Source organism: Paramacrobiotus metropolitanus, unplaced genomic scaffold, assembly GCF_019649055.1.
Source record: "Paramacrobiotus metropolitanus isolate TYO unplaced genomic scaffold, Prichtersi_v1.0 Parri_scaffold0000029, whole genome shotgun sequence".
Taxonomy (NCBI): domain Eukaryota; kingdom Metazoa; phylum Tardigrada; class Eutardigrada; order Parachela; family Macrobiotidae; genus Paramacrobiotus; species Paramacrobiotus metropolitanus.
Window position 1 is genome coordinate 1198703 of NW_026570249.1, and position 16704 is coordinate 1215406.

The 16704-nt window shown below is 40.3% G+C and overlaps 2 protein-coding genes across 5 annotated transcripts in view; both read right to left on the reverse strand.

Moving 5' to 3' along the window:
- Positions 1–1459: 1459 nt before the first annotated feature.
- The window catches only part of LOC129588332 (uncharacterized), a 28453-nt gene continuing 13208 nt past the window's right edge, over positions 1460–16704 (reverse strand). For 3 of the 4 annotated variants that reach the window (XM_055482509.1, XM_055482508.1, XM_055482507.1), the window contains 3 exons: positions 5159–5255; positions 2650–3405; positions 1460–2136 (listed from right to left, as the gene is read on the reverse strand). In XM_055482509.1, the coding sequence (XP_055338484.1) occupies positions 2013–2136; positions 2650–3405; positions 5159–5255 (977 nt within the window). In that variant the 3' untranslated portion in view covers positions 1460–2012. The remainder of the gene's footprint in view (positions 2137–2649; positions 3406–5158; positions 5256–16704) is intronic. The other variant, XM_055482506.1, reaches the window with a different exon arrangement.
- LOC129588333 (uncharacterized) lies at positions 9484–14027 on the reverse strand. The gene is made up of 2 exons (XM_055482510.1): positions 12745–14027; positions 9484–11995 (listed from the first exon to the last, which is right to left on the reverse strand). Exons 1-2 carry the CDS (start codon positions 13580–13582, stop codon positions 11385–11387), a joined length of 1449 nt encoding a protein of 482 aa, XP_055338485.1. The 5' UTR covers positions 13583–14027; the 3' UTR covers positions 9484–11384.

A 16704-nucleotide genomic window follows, 5' to 3' on the forward strand; every position in this document is an offset into this window, starting at 1 on the left:
ATAGATCTATACTTATGCGAGGATGTTTCTCCGGCGGGCTGCCGCAGTCTTTTACCCAGTTCTTTGACGAGACCTTTTGCCGTATGCCCCAAGGTTCCGACTTCTTATTGTCAACCACAGCTTTGCTTAAGGATGAGGTAGCGCCATCCATCTTCATTTTGGCGAGATTTGCGCCCGCACATCTGCTTATTGTATCGTTCAATCGTCGTCGTCGGGTCGTCGTCCTATGGGACAAGGGTTTAGCGTGGTCGTTATCCTCTGAAGTGTGAGATCCCAAATGACTTTGTACCAGTTATTCACAAATCCCGGTTCGGTCTGGCAAGTGTGCCGCTCGCCTGTGCAGTCCAAAATATCCAATACGACCTCTGCAGGACTCAGTTGCAGATGTCGAACGGATGCAGTAGGTCGGATGTTCCGGGTAACAGCTGCGCCACGTGCCGCTTTGCGCCGCATAAAGACCATACCGGCGAATGGTTCGGGTAAAGTCGCCTGTCGGAGGGTTCACTCGGGGTCGATTTCTCCATCCTAATGGAGCCGTGAAATTTGTCCATGGAATCGGTTGTCCGTACTAGCTCCGGGCGGTCGCGTTTCCAAGTGCACCGGGAAACCAGAGACCATTTCGTCGTCCGAGTCGGATTAGCTCAGTCTATGTCCGGCGGTTTTGGTGCTAGTCGTTGGTCGAGTAACCAGCCCACACTGACTATTAACGTTTCTCGCGGCTATGCCAGTGCCATAGCCACCGAGCGTCTGTCCGGGCATCTGGACGGGCGCAATATCTGGTCGCACGACTGCTCTTGCGGAATCAGCATAAACTTTAACGGGGGCTTTAAACGCACTGGTGCATTTTATGGGCCCAAGAATTCGGGAATTGACTGGAGAAGCGTCTTCTGCTGCTTATATAACGTATCTACGCGATTATTGTGACACGTATCTCAAAAGAAATGCTGCTGCTCAGCTGCTGTATTAAGTATGTACTTAATTATAACGTTTGACCGTCCGGTAGACTGAAATTTTGTATAAAGTTTTTACATTCACAAAACTTTAAATTCAAAACACGTTTAATGGCGTTTAGTAAGTAAAAAAAGTAGTGCACCGGCTTTGCAAGTTGCAACAGTTGTACTACTCTAGTACTTATCTTGGTGGCTATTGACAATCACAATTTTTAAAAAAGGCAATAATGCATGTCTTAAGGCAGATATGATGCCGCAAGACCTTAGTGTTGTGTAGTAGTACTGTGCAGGGTCTACGAAGTGGTTACTTCCGGCTCTTCGAACAGTACGTACTGCATACTGATGGTGAGAAAAACAGCACAAAAATACTAATAATTATAAAAAGAAACAAAAGCGCATTGTAGTACATGCAGTCTGTAGTGGGTGAACACGACAGGATCGGATGATTGCGCTATATAATGGCGTTAGAGGCATTGTCCACGGTTTTCTGGGTATAACATGTTTGCTCCCTTGTAGAGTTGACAAATTTATAAACTGAACAAATCCATCGTAGTGATTGAAATCTTTTCATGATGCCCACAATCTACTGCACTTATTGCACACATTCCACATCATTCCATATCGAGATTGGAATCCTACTCGTAGTGAGTAGTGCACAAAACAAATAGCAATGCGCAAAAGAAGCGCGGAACAGAAGCGCACAGGACGTTCCCATTTACACAACCCAGAAGCCAGACAAGAAAAGAAGACAACTGGTTAATTTATCGAAAATAATTTTCAGGACAATAATTTTTGGAGGATAATTTGCAGTAGTCAAATTAAGCAGCTTATGTCATCAAGAAGTTGTAAAATATGCAGCTTATAGCGACACGCCCCATGCCGTAATAAGGGATCTTCCGATACTGGTAGTGTCCTGGAAATAGTAACCAGGATCGTACAGCTTGTAGCGATATGCCCCATCCCGTAACAAGGGATGCCCCGAAACTGGTATTGTCCGGGAAATACCGATCAGGGTCGTCTCGACTCTTCGAACGGTATCAAAGTTGATGCAGCTGCACCGCTTCACACTCGGAACACCTCGTTTATACCATGTGTGGCCATTTTACTCCATGTCGATAAATCGACAACCCTCAGGTCGATCTCCTCCCACACTTTTGGCCTTCCGTCAGGTTCGAACCCACTGAACCTGCGCAACACGAATTTTTCATATTATACATATTGTCCATGGTAAGACCAGATGTGAATACATAATGTACTTAATCTTGTGGCAGCTCTAGCTGTTAAGTTGTGTGCGCATTGCGCACTGCGCAATGGCCCTTCGTGAACTAACCTGCATGTATATTGTACATACAACAACGACTACAAAAAAACAGCAAGATTCGCATGCTCAAATTGATTACAGAAGTATTGCTCAGACCGTCGGACGGGTATTAAACAGTACTGTACTATAGCTACAAGTGTACGATATTAAAAGTCAGTGCTTACTGCTTACAATTAGACCGAGAAAGCTTTCTTACTTCCAACGCTAATTAAACGATTAGTAACATCATTCCGTCTCATTACGGATGTTTTAACCCCGACAAAGACAAACTATCGATTTAAATTAACAAAAAAATTGACTTCGAATTAGAAGTGAGCTCGAAGGATACCATATGCCGCTGAAGCTCATAATAATACATCCTATGAAGTATCCACTTACATTAGGAGATAATCGCGAATGCTCTGCCAGTCCTCTGGGTAGGTCAGGTTGCTAACCCAGCGCGCATGAACAGCCGTAACCTTTGCTACAATGTCCTCCGTGACCGGCGAGAAGCCGTCATTTAAGGCGCACATCATGCGGCTGGCCATGGGCATGCTGCCGTCGCTGCACGGCAGCAGAAGCTTCGGGATGGTGATCTGTAACTTGTCAATGGCAAATTCCTGCGGCTTGTATGTAGGAGGCAAAATCCACTCTCGGTTATCTGGCAGGAGACGAAAAATCTCCTCCACGCCGAAATTTAACCAATTATGCTCAAAGAGATCATACATATGTAGACCAAAAAGGCCGGAAACTTTCCAGTTGAGCAGCAGAACAGAGTTACAACGGTTCTTATATGACGTAACAAAATCCGTTGCTCCATGCTTTAAACGCGACGGTTTTTTCACACCTATGCGATATACTGGTTGGATGGTAATATGGTCTTTGAGCACTAGTAGCGGCACTTTGATTTCCATGGCTTCTAACAACGGCTGCAGAATGTGATGCGGTGGAAAGACTCTCAAGATGGTCAGACTGATGGTCGTTGAGTTGATTGAGCGACTGAGTAAAGAGGTCGCTTTGAAGCAGTTGTTGCTGTCGGCTCGGAGGATACGGTTATCACCGTCGGCTTTGAGGTGCCAACAGCTTTCGAAAGAGATGCTGATATGCTCCATCATTTTAGGGCTACTCAGCAGCAACTGCCATAAAGCACACACTCTGTGAAGAGGCAAAAACACTGGATTACTACTTACTACATATTACTACATACTATAAATAGTAAATCCTATTGAATATTAAACTCATCATAATTATTTTGCTTATAATTTTGATTAAGCTTATCATAATTGAATATTGATCAGTTTTAATTATGATCAGCATAATCAAAATTCAACAATTTTAATTAAACTGGAGCATAATTAAAATTGTCCAATTTTAATTTTGCTTATCATAATTAAAATTCAGCTTTCGTTTGAGCAGGCTATTTATATTATTCATAATTTGACTCATAATTAAGCTTAAGTATAATTAAAATTGAACAATTTTAATTATGCTCAAGCTTAATTAAAAATGCGCACTAGTAAATCCGTACGAGAATTGTCAAGGACCGGTTCAAAATTCAAAAATGACGGCACATTCTTGAAGAGTCATTCGCTTAAGTACTGCCGCTTTACTGATTCAGTGTGAATATTGCAGCGTACATTATGCAGATGATGTATATAAGAAACCATAAGAAATATAAGAGATATAAGAAGCAAAAGAAAACACGAAACACCCTTTCCATTTAAAACTTTCCGTCGAACAGTCGCGCGATCTTTTGATTACGTACGCGCCATTCCATTGCAAATGCATAGTTTTGAGTATGTACCGATACACACTATCCCGAAATATTATCCAAAATTCCAAACGGACAGCTCAAACCATTATTCAGTTTTCTGTTCTTAATTTTCCACGTTCTGTCGCTCTGATATTCTGTCGTTCTCATGTTCTGACGTTGTGAATTTCTGATCTTCTAACGTTTTGATTTTTCACGTTTTGACGTTCTGATCTTCTGATACGTATTACGTTCTGACGTATACAAATACTGTATATGCGAAATTAGTGGCGCTGTACTTTACCTTTTATGGACGTTTACCAAATTACGTAATTTACTATTCACACAATAATAATTACCATCTACACTAAAAGCAACTATGTATTTATGCATTCGCTATAGCCGCTATAGTCTCCGTGGTTACAGTCATTACGTACGCATTGCTATGCAGTGATGCCAGTTTTACGTTTCCTATACTTCAGACCTGGGGAAACCATGTTCTAACCAATGGTTAATAAAAACAAACAAAAATCTATTGATTTTTTTTCAAAAGCGTCTTAATCTATTCTGCTAAGTGCTTGGTTTTTATAAAAAATTTTAAACTGGTCCTTTGAATATTGAATTACTTCTTGAATTGCAAACTTTTAAGAGGTAATAATGTATAAATCGTAAGATAAGATAAGATAAAGATACGAGTATCACAAAGACTGGAAAAACACAAACTTTTATGGAAAGATTTTCATAAAGAGCAACCACCCTGAGTGATCGTAGCGGCCAACCGCCCACGGTAGCGGCAGGCGGCGACAGCGGCACCCGCCCATGTTACGGTTGTGGACAGCCGTCCAGGGTGGCGGGCTTGTACTCAACTATGGCATGCCGACATTAGCCGGGAAATAAAAAACGACTCGGGGTGCAAATAGACATGTTTTATAATCAGTTATGCTGCATCGCTATCTGTCAAGTTTTCGTATCGTATTCGTAGAATCAATTTTCTGTACTAGTACTAATTAATCGAACATATTATTCTATTGTGATTTTACATATCTTTTAATGAATTGTGATGATAGTGCATGCTCAGTATATATTATTGTAAGTACTGTTCTTTTATTTTTTAAAAAGAAATTCTGAGGCAGAGCACGCATGATACGAAATCCTTACCGTCTTGCTCTCATCTGTGAATGCAAATCCAAGTGCGACAAGATATCGCTTAGAAGTGGAGGCGTCAAATCGCGGACACAGGCAGTAAACCTAATATCTAACAGAAAACAGAATTCTGATTACTGTGACTGATTACTTACTGTGACAACCAGTCAATTAAAGAAATACAGTTTACTTGCATAATATGTATGCAGAATGACTGTATGAGCACTGAGCACTATTACATACAGTATTACAATTTATAACCAGCTTAGCATGTGATAATACAAGCTGAGCTTGGATGAATATTGGCTTGCGACTACAGAGTTGAATACTGGCTTGGCGACTTGAATACTGGCTTGCGCTCTGTAGGTACGGTACGTAAGGCGATTCGGCAAACCCGGATCCAACAGTGGATCCGGGTGCGCAACTCTGGTTCCGTGTCCATTGTTCTTCACCGGGCGATTCGACAACCCTTTGGGGCGATTCAGCAAACTTTATTTTTGACAAATAGTTACTTAACTTTTACAACGCAGCATCTGTCATTTATGTATTTGCATGTAATAAGTGTTGTTGTCTGTCAATATAATGCTTTAAAATGGACGAAGGGTTCATATTCACTACAACAAAGCGTAATCAGACGGCGATTATTCACCGAGGTTATTATCATACCCGAAAAATTATTCATAAAGGTGCTAGTCATATCTTTCATCTTGTTTTTTTTTGCTGTTGTTTCTTAGTTGTTATGAGAACTGAGAAAGGTTGATCAAGGAACGCAGAAGTTAACTACATGTATTAGTAGTTAACTTCCAATATCGAATTATAAACTGATTGAAATAACCACGGTTTCCGTCGGTTAACCACAAAAAACACTGAGGCCAAGCCAAACTGCTTCCCCGCGCTCAAGCTTAGACTCAGACTCTGACCGCTCAAACTCTGACTACTCAGTCTGACTCTGACTGACTCTGACTGACTAAGAAAACCTAAGAAATCTAAGAAACCTAAGAAAACCTAAGAAAACCCAAGAAATTTAAGAAACCCAAGGATAGCCTAAGAATATACTACGAAACTTAAGCTTAAGGGATTTGGCCCGCTACATAGAACCAAATTCGTGTATATCCACAGAAACTTTCGCTGTCGCGCACTTCCAAACACTTTTTTGCATAGCTTTATGGTATTTTGTAGCCAAAAGAATTGCATACGTATATGTGGAATCCTTTTCCGCGCGCAGCATCCGTTTGCGCAGTTATGAGGGTAGCAAAATTCTAAAAAGTTTAAATGCATTCCGGTGTACCAAAAGTCTCATTATGCACCGATCTCCTTCAAATTTTGCACGTAAATGCACATATTTAACCATGAAGATTGTTCCTACACGGAACCAGACTTCAACGATTTTTTTCGAATTTTAAAAGGAATTTTAAAATTTTTGAAATTCATTTTAAAATTTGAAAAACATGCTAGAGCAGTGGATCGGTGTAAGAACGATCTTCATGGTTATGTGCATTTACCTGCAAAATTTGAAAGAGATCGGTGCATAATGAGACTTTTGGTACACCTGAATGCATTTAAACTTTTTGGAATTTTTTTAACCTCATTAACTCCGCAAGCGGATGTTGCGCGCGAAAACGGATTTCACATCTGTGTATACAAATCATTTGGCTACACAATGTCAAAAAGCAACCCAAAAAAGTGTTTGGAAGTGCGCGCAAGCGAATATTCCCGTCAATGTACACGAATTTAGTGCTATGTACCGGGCCAAATCCCTCAAGAATATCCTAAGAACCTAAAATTACCTAAAAATAACCTAAAGATTAACCTAAGAAACCTTCAGAATCAGAGTCAGCCTTTCAGTCGTACTTTGAGTAGTCAGAGTCAGACTCTGGGCAGTCAGAGACTCAGAGTCAGAGTTTGAGTGGTCAGAATCAGAGTTTGAGTATGGTCCGACTTGGGCCCAACTTTGCCGACTTTGGCCTCTATCGAGCAGCGATGTAAGTAGCGAATTTTAGATTTCACAAAACAAGTTGCGTCCAGTTCGACTTGCGGGTAGAAGTTGGCGTTACGGGTCGATTTACGTCCGTTCGCGACGTAAGGCGCCGTAACCTAACGTCGTTGGCTGACGCGTAAAAACTATCTGCCTTGCGTGGATCTGTGCAACGGCTCAGCCATATGGCTGAGCGATAAGCCAGCGCATGCTGCCTGTGGATCTTTTTTTGTGTGCTCTAACCGCCTCCCCGAGAGCAGGTTGGTCACGCTCTCGGCACTCTCGACTCGATTTATTTTTCAGCTGTACGTCACTGCAAGTGTGCATCCGTACAAGCATTTTAAACGCTGTCAATCTGGTAACGTACTGTTTATGTGACGCGGTAGTTTCTAGTGGACGGAGCCTGAACCATGTGAAATGTAAAATTCCCTAGTAACAGAGGGCCCGTGCACTTGCCGCAAAGGCTCACTATGCTGTTTCACTGTGTAAACAAAAGTGTAGCAGGCCCGGGCATACATACATAATAAAAACCACCCGAAACCCAGATGTGTGAAGTGCAACACATCATACCGAAAAGGAGCAGACACAAGAAGAGCATACAGTAAACTTCTGCTGGCCCTTGTTCTAGCAGACAGTGTGGCCTGAAAGTAGGAACTGATAAATTTATGTTTTTACTTTTACTGATTGGCCTTCGTTTAAATACGGTCCTCAGTAAATACGAGTATACAAATCGAGAAAAGCAGCTGGTCCTCAGTAAAAACGAGTATACGAAACTAAATAAACAGCCGCTTTTAGTTCTCGGTTAACACACAAAAAACTAAACAAATCAAGAAAAACCACTACAGTTCTGAAAGAAAATAAATTATATGCACAAGCGGCACTTACCAACTCCATTACTCTCTGCGTGCGATCCACAAAAACCTCCTACCGCCGCAGTGTTAGAACACGATTCTAAAGAGCACATTAAGCACCAGCGCTTCCCATTAAAGATTTTTCGTCGGCCGGTATCACGATCTTTGATAATGCGTCGATCCATTTTAATAATATTTATTACGTGTTAAAGAAATAACCGCAACAACTACCGCTGTCAACATAGATAAACTGAACTACTGAAGTCACATTTTTCAATAACAATAACTTTTATATTCCCATTTAAAATATTTATACGGCGCAGCCGAAGAATCCAATGTTATTCTCAAAGGCACACTTTTACTTTCTGCTAGATGGCACTATAGCAGGTGTGCACGTGAAGAAATAATGAACTCGCACACAGTTCTGGTACTGTTTTTGCAGAACTTTAATTGATACGGTCTGCTTTGTTTCAACCAAACAGACTCAACAAAGCTCTTTTGTAATACACGCCTTTGTGTTCGAGAGGCACACATTATGCAGCCCCGGGCTTGCTATGTTGCTATCTTGCTACCCTAGGTTTTTATGGCTTTCTTTGCCAGGAGCATAGTCGAAGGAGCAGAGGCAGTTCTGCCTCCACAGAGGCGACTTGAGCGTAAGCTCTTTATACAGACTTTGGTAACAGAAGCCCACTTGCGGTGGTTCGTGCCATTGCTGCTTGAGTGCACATTTTCGAAAATGTGTTATGAAGTACAGCTCGTATCTGCTTATTAGGGTATTACTAAAGTCTGTGACTGTGACTGGGTGGGAGTGGGAGTTTATGTGACTGTGACCGTCTGTGACTGTGCCGGACTGGGCCTGGGAGCGATTGGGACTGTGACCATTTGGGACTGGGACTAGTGTGCGCTACTTTACGCCAAATCGACCGAAAGCGCACTTCCGGCCGGGTTTTAAACTGAAGTCTTCTTTTTAAAATACATATACATCTGGCGACTCTGGTCTAAATGCTGCCACTGCTGGCAACAGCACCCACCCCAGTTTCTAGCAAATTGTATATTTAAATTGTATCCTTATAATATATGTTATCCATGCAACAAAACTTTATTGTTAGGCGTCAGTGCCGCTTCATATTAAAGAGGTCCACTTTGAATGCCTTTGATAATAGCGCACAGAAATTTCCTGTTTCCGATAATTTTTCCAAAGACTGTCATGAGTTTAAATTGACCGCAGTTATGTAAATCACCGACTCACAGTAAATACACAGTTACCGAATAACGTAAATTATGGTTACGGTGTACCAATTTCCTGCTGTTTATTAAGAAATTAGCTACTTTATAATTATCAAACAATAAACACTGATATACTTAACTAAATACTCGTAATATTCATTTCGTATTTTCAATTCTTTCCAGTTCGTATTCTGAAATCCTTTTTTTGCGCAAATTATGCTTTTTGTTAATCGGAAAGATACATGAAAAATCATAATAACTAGGCGAGGCGACAGTGCTAAGGTTACGGTATTACGCCACCGCCTATATGACAGCACACGAACAGAAACAGAGCGAATCCGTAATAGTAGTGCTCGAGCGAATACGTAATAATACGAATAGTAGAGCTCCTGTTGGCGCACCGTTAACCCGACTACCCCTTGTTACACGTGGTGGCGTGTATAACGGTCCCGTAATGGGAAGATCAGACGGAAAAGACAAACGGGAATAAAACTGCGGTTTTATTCGTATACAAAAACATCATCGGAAGACAAAAATCTGCGCGAATGGTAATGCGCAGGAAAATCGTAAAAATCAGGGAAAAAATGCAAAATCAGAATGATATCATCGCAAAAGACACACTCGTATCCCGACGAGGAGAATCGAACAGGGAAATGCACGCGATGCGTCATCCCCTGTAACACCCTTCAGTTCATTGCTATACTAGCAGACCTGAGCATCCCGTTTCTACGGATAAGAAAATTGCCGATTCTCGCCGGGGATGGCGGCATGGCGCCGTGTGGCGGTTGGGAGCCGTACGCCTAAGGCCCTAAGCTATGCCGGGAAGTCATTGTAGGCCCATAACAGCAAGTGCTTACCCCGGCACTTTTGAAACTGCGCGCGTTACAGGAATGATACTCTCACTTTGATTAATTTTATAGCCACGTCGGACACTGTAAATTCGTGATTCTCGCCGAGTTTGCAGACTGGCTGTGTGCCATTTTGACGTAACAAACAGGGATGTTATATAATTTATACATAAATTTTTCGAATTTTTTGAATAACTCCCGAACCGGATGTTGCGCGCACAAACGGTTTTCACGCCAGCGTATACAAATCTTCTGGCTACAGAATATTATAAACCGAAACACAAAAGTGTTTGGGAGTGCGCGAAAGTGTAAGTTTTCGTGCATGTACACGAATTTTGTACCATTGTAGTGACGGCCATGTAACGGCCCAACTCCCCTTAAGTGTTCACAATGCAGTAGCCGTCGCAGCTACCGAACACCGATGAATCTCATCCTCATGGTCAGGTCACAGGTGTGTGGCCCGCACCACCACTGCTGACGTCGACGAATTGCAAATTTAAAAAAAAAGTTTTCTGGAAAAAAGTGAGCATATTCGTTCATAAAAAATTAAAGAATTTGCTTAATTCACCCTCTCTGCAGCCAGCCAAAAGAGGTGTGCAGAGGCGGTGGCAATAGTCAAAAGGTGGTGTGAGAATTAATTCTTAAAAGGTGGTGCGAATGCCACCCATTTCGCCTAACAGACATTTCGCCTAACAGCCATTTCGCCTAACAGACATTTCGCCTAACAGACATTTCGTCTAACAGACATTTCGCCTAACAGATATTTCGCCGAATGGGCAATTTGCTTTGCCTAATACAGGAAGACCACATACGTATTATAAGCTACGTACTACCTATAGAAAATAACTTTATTTTCAGTACTTAGTACTTTCTATGTTAGAAAAACGGACACGCCTTGCGTTTTTGCATTTTTACATGATCTAAATGTAAAAAGCCATGGCAGTACTACCAGACCTTACTTTCAGTACATCGTGAATTTAGCTATTAATTTTATTTCCGACTTTGTACAAGCTAAACACCATTACACATGAACCATCCACTAACCAGAACGAACTCAATCTGTAATAAATAATAACCACCAATTTGAATTTAATTTAAAATAATAACGATATTATAAATATACAGTACGTACGATAAGTTCTTCCGCACACTCCATTGTTACGTTAAATAATGTTAGATTATTATGGTTATTATAACACAAAGCTGTTGCGCTACGATCTGCTCATGCATACAGAGTATGTGTGTAATATGTGGATATGTAAATCATAATACAGTATACAGAAAGCTTGATTAACTGAACAGGTGCTCAACAGAACCACTCAAAGTTTTAACTTTACACTCTACAACATGATTTCCAGATTGATGGCTACCGATCTCAAATAGCTGATCGTATCGATTTGCCCGTAGCTGGACGCGACGTTCTTCAGTCGTTTGGTGACCTCGGCGTATTGCTTCTTCTGTCTTGGTATTTCACCTGCCATGCGTGAAGCGGCCTCTGTTTGCTGATGAACAATTTCCCGACACAACAAGTTGAAGAACTGATAGATACCAGGGTGGTCTTTATTGATAGCATCAGAAAAAGTGCGGTGCCATGCTTCTAACCGATTGGTCGTGCGGTGAATATCTTTCTCAAGTCTGTCCACACAACTCCAGAATTTAACTGGGTACAGAGGCCGTTTGATGCAACATCCGGATGCTCGAAACATTGTTGTCGTTTCCCCGACATATGTTGTTTTCAAATATGCAATGAACAGGTCATCGTGTTTGAACGGAAAGCCCGGTGTGTCCAACAGTTCTATAAGAGCCTGTTCTACGTCTTCTACCGGAACAAACGCGAGAGCAAAAAGCATACGACACGAAATGCTGAATTCGGCATCAGTAGCGTAAGTAGGACCATGTCCCAGGGCTACTAGTTTCCGGTACAAGCTTTGTCCGAAATGGAAATTGCAACCTAATTAATTGCAACCTAATTAATTTATTTAAACAAATGTTAAGTTCCGATACATCTAAAAATATTAATTGAAAAAGGAGAGAAATGTAAATTAATAATATTCATAATAACAACATTAATTTGATTAATATTATAGGCGTCAGTGATACAGTAATAGAATAACAGCAATAATAAGGATAATAATAATAATAGTAAAAATAGTATTACTTGCAACAATATTATTAACGATAAAATTTATAAAAGTAATAGTAATCATATTTTTAGTAATAATAAAATAGTAATAATATCAATAGCATTAATAATATCAATAAAAAGCAATAACAGTAATAACAGCGATAATACTGATTATATAAGTAATATTATTAATAGTAATCAAAGTAACAACAGCAATAATAGCAATAACATTAATAATATTAATAAAGGCAGTAATAGTAATAACAGCGATAATATAAATAATATTATTAATAGCAATAATAGTAATGATAGTAATAATAGTACAGTAAGTATATTAATAATATATCAATATTGTTAATTCTTATTGACAAATGTATTTTCAAATAAAAATAACAAAAAATTACATGGAGCCAATAAAACTACAAAAAAAAACCGTGACGATTAAGTAAATATCTCAACAAATTCCGTTCATCAAAATACAAATTATCTCTGTATAAAAAATACGATGATGTAAGTATCTCAGAAAAATGAAAGACATTTATGAAAGTTGTAGAAAATATTTTTTAAAATTTTACCTCTTAGCTTTGTCCCCGGAAAAACTTTCCTGAACGCGATGATTGCCGATTGTTCGAAGTCCATTAACATGAATTCCGGCCCCACATTTTCCGATCGACTTTTATGAATCATTGCGTCTCGCAGTATTGTAAAAAAACGTCGATAAGTGAGCTCACATTTATTCGGCAGCAGGGCATAAATAAGCGGAGCCGTTGCACCACAAACCTCTCCATGCACCGTGTACAACTGTGTAAAAACAGGCGGGCTGACACTGAAGGTACCATCGCTGAGCCAAACACTGGTTCTACCAAAATAATCAAAACATTTTGGATCTCCAAACACAATAATCCGATGTAAATCTTCGGCCCCAGTGTCAGCAATTAAGACGGATTCTTTGCGCGTGGTTTCTTTCAGAAAATAGCTGCCATCGATATCAGCCAAGCAAGTTACACGAGCTGTAGGGACACCTTCCGCTCTTCTTTGGCGTCCAATGGTTTTGGCGAGAGCATTGTAAGAGGACATTTTTACTGCAGCATAGACTGGCATTTCGGCTCGAACTTCATCAATGATCTGGCGTGGTCGCTCCACTGTATTAGCTGCACGAACCTTTAGTGCCTGCCTGGCTGATTTCGCGGTAACCTTTATGATGTCCGGGGCGTGAGAATGCTGGCCGCGCTCAACAGGTTGTTCATCAGCGTAATACAAACGTGCGTTGCAATGTGTCCTTTCTCGACACCGCCAGTTATGACAATTCTCCGTTCTGTCATCTCCACGTCTCCAGTCTTCGATATACTCATAACCCTTGTAATTCAACACCTTGCCTTTCCGATTAGTAGTAGAAAATGATATTTCCGCCATAATTTACTGCATACCGGTACGGTTATGTAACTACGTAAAATTATAGAAAAATTCAAAACTTGCGGCTAATACAAAATCAATTGATGGTTCAGCCAACGGTTAACAATTTGAGAGTTCGATTTGTATAGTGCGGGAAGACAGCCTTGCTCATGCGTGTTATGATTTCGAATCTAGCTCATCTACATCAGCAGTTGTTTATATGCCGCTCAGTTTCGAATCTCGCTGATGTTGCATAGTGTGCAGTGTGCACATACCTGCACGTATACAACAACGTACAGACAGACACAACTGGATGAAATGGCTGATACATAATAATTATACAGTCATGATGTTTTTATACAGTATGCAGCTGCATGCTTCAACGGTGCATCTTATAAGATTGTAAATGCTGTTAAAAAGGCGAGCATAAACAAAATAGTTTACTGAATACTGCACTGTACACAATTGTTTTCTCTAAGATTCATTAAGACGAGGTAATTAATGGGAACAGAAGAGTAAACTGTAAACGGAACCGTACAGTGTACACATAGTATGTGTTAGTCGAAATGTCTCGTAGGCGAAATGTCCTGTAGGCGAAATGGGATGATACCATCCCATTTCGCCCATTTGGTCAATCTTTCTAGTCTTTTTACCTTTTGCCATGTAAATGTTGCTGAGTCCAAACGCAAAAAATACAACCTTTATTGCGATTTCGTCCCTATATACAGTACATACTCATACATGATAACATCAGACTACGGTGGGCTCCTATACTTGCAACTGCGGACAGGCCGAGATGTGTTTTTTTCTTTATATTTAGCCTTACAAATTATTTAGGGTGTGGCTATTCCCACCACCTCGCACCACCTTTTGGCTATTCTCACGACCTTTCACCACCTTTTGGCTATTCGCACCACCTTTTAAGAATTAATTCTAACACCACCTTTTGACTATTGCCACCGCATCTGCACACCTCTTTTGGCTATTCTCACCTCTTTATTGCATTTTTTACACACTAAGTTTTTGCCGTTAGTGGCGCTTTTGCTTTACGTTCCTTTTTCTTTACGGAATTCTTGCCATGAACTGAAATATTCCGGCAGTTCGGCGCCTTCAGGTTCGTAAAGCGAGTCGTCACTGCTTGTTTGGACCAGATCTTCCTCGTGATCGGAGGATATCCGATCGCGACTGCGACATGATTTTGTACCTGCTACGGCTGCTAGTACTTATTAATACCGGCAAATATTATCGGGTTTACTTGTCCCGGCTTCTAAAGGTCATAAACGCATTAGCGTTATACAAATATGATTTTACAATTATTTTTAAGGAAATGGAAAGATTTCCGTAGCACCTTAAAGTATTTATAAACATAATATTAATAATATATGTAAGGAGGTGGGAATAGTCGAAAGGAGATGTAAAAAGGTGGTGAGAATAGCCAAAGATGGTGCCAAGAATTTTTTTAAAAAGAGGGTGCGAATAGCCAAAACGTGGTGAAAGGCCGTGAGAATAGCCAAAGGAGGTGCCAGGGTGGTGAGAATAGCCATTTCCAATTATTTATCCAATTTATATGACTATATAGCTATGTATTGCTTTGTAGTTACAATACAAATTAACGAGATTAAGAAATCTCCCCGGCTAACCAAAAACCCGCTACCTATCTACGACTACTTACAGGTTAATTATTTGAGAAAATTTTCTTTGAGAATAAAAATAAATTTCGGGAAAAAAGGAAAGTGTCAAGAGACAATCGGCAGTCGAAACGTGCTGCTTGACTCTCTTGCTAACAAGCTTTCTGATGGCTGCCTTGTTTGCTCTTCGCTCCCTCCCGGCTACTACCGAAGTCTGAACGATGTCCACAATTGTGGTATCATTTCCACAAGCCGAATTCAGGTTGTCATTCGCTACCTGCGCTACAACAACGTCGTTCGAGGAAAATGCATCCGCCATGAATGTGGCATGCCCTTGTGCATAAACTGATTTTATCGATTTAAAATCGAACCCATCCGGAATGTAGAGAGTATCGCAATTAGCAGACCCATTTAAATTTAGCCACTTTTCGAAATTTTTATTAACAATAGCTTCAAGTTCATTCACAGTCGAAAGAGAAAGGTCATGCATTGTCAAGGCAAAGCGCATGCATGCAACAACATAGTCATTAAAAATACGGACCTTATAAGTGGCACGGAGATTAAGCCGATCTACTTTTTCAATTAAAGAATTAAACGCAGATTTGATTAAAGTGCCACTCGACGACGACTGGTTTTTTCACAAATATGGGCACCGAGAAACTTCATAGGATCTTTCGATATATTAGTCACCTTTTGCCCATTAATTTCAAACGTAGTTTCACAAGAAATTCCTCTGATAAAAGAATAGCAACGGCATTTTTCAACGTTTAAATTAAGACCAATCGAATTCATACAGATGTTGATTTCGCGAAGCAGCCGGCTCATACTCGACTTATTATTGGTAACAATGGTCAAATCGTCTGCAAATGCAAGATCAACAATTTTCTATTCTGGTAAAGCATCGAACGCAATCCCGCATTTTTTATTTTCCTCTAAAAATTCAAGAATACAATTAAAAACAATAAGGAACAATGCACAGCTCATAGTATCCCCCTGAAACAAACCTACATTAAACGGAATATTTTTCGAAAATTTATCATTATAGTTAATTTTAATTGATAAGCCGGTATAGTAATTATCAATATATTTAACAATGTATTCAGGAATATTATATCGACGTAAAGCTGCCAGGAGGACCTCCTTTTGAACAGAAGGATATGCATTTGCGACGTCTAGCCAAGCCACATGCATTGCCTGTCTTTTCGCTCTCTGCTGCTCAATTAACTTCAACAGTTTCATAGAATGTTCCCCGCATCCGTTAGTAGCTTCAATGAAACCCTTCTGCACATCCGTGCTAATCAGTTTATTCTTAACACAGTACGACATTAATCAATTAGAAATGACAGAGTGAAAAACTTTTCCAATACAGCTAGTCAAAGTAATAGGTCGATAGTTTCCCGGCATATCATATTCGCCCTTTTTGTACAAGAGAACCGTATTCCCCACTTTCCATGAACTGCACGTTGTGCCAGATGCTAAAAGTCTATTGAACATATTAGCTAAGAAATTATGAAC

Excerpts from the sequence above, each read along its gene's own strand:
- LOC129588333 (XM_055482510.1), bottom strand. The coding sequence starts at position 13,582 with ATGGCGGAAATATCATTTTCTACTACTAATCGGAAAGGCAAGGTGTTG. Across the intron at positions 11,996-12,744 it reads TCCGGGGACAAAGCTAAGAG|GTTGCAATTTCCATTTCGGA; the intron begins GTAAAATTTTAA and ends GCAATTAATTAG.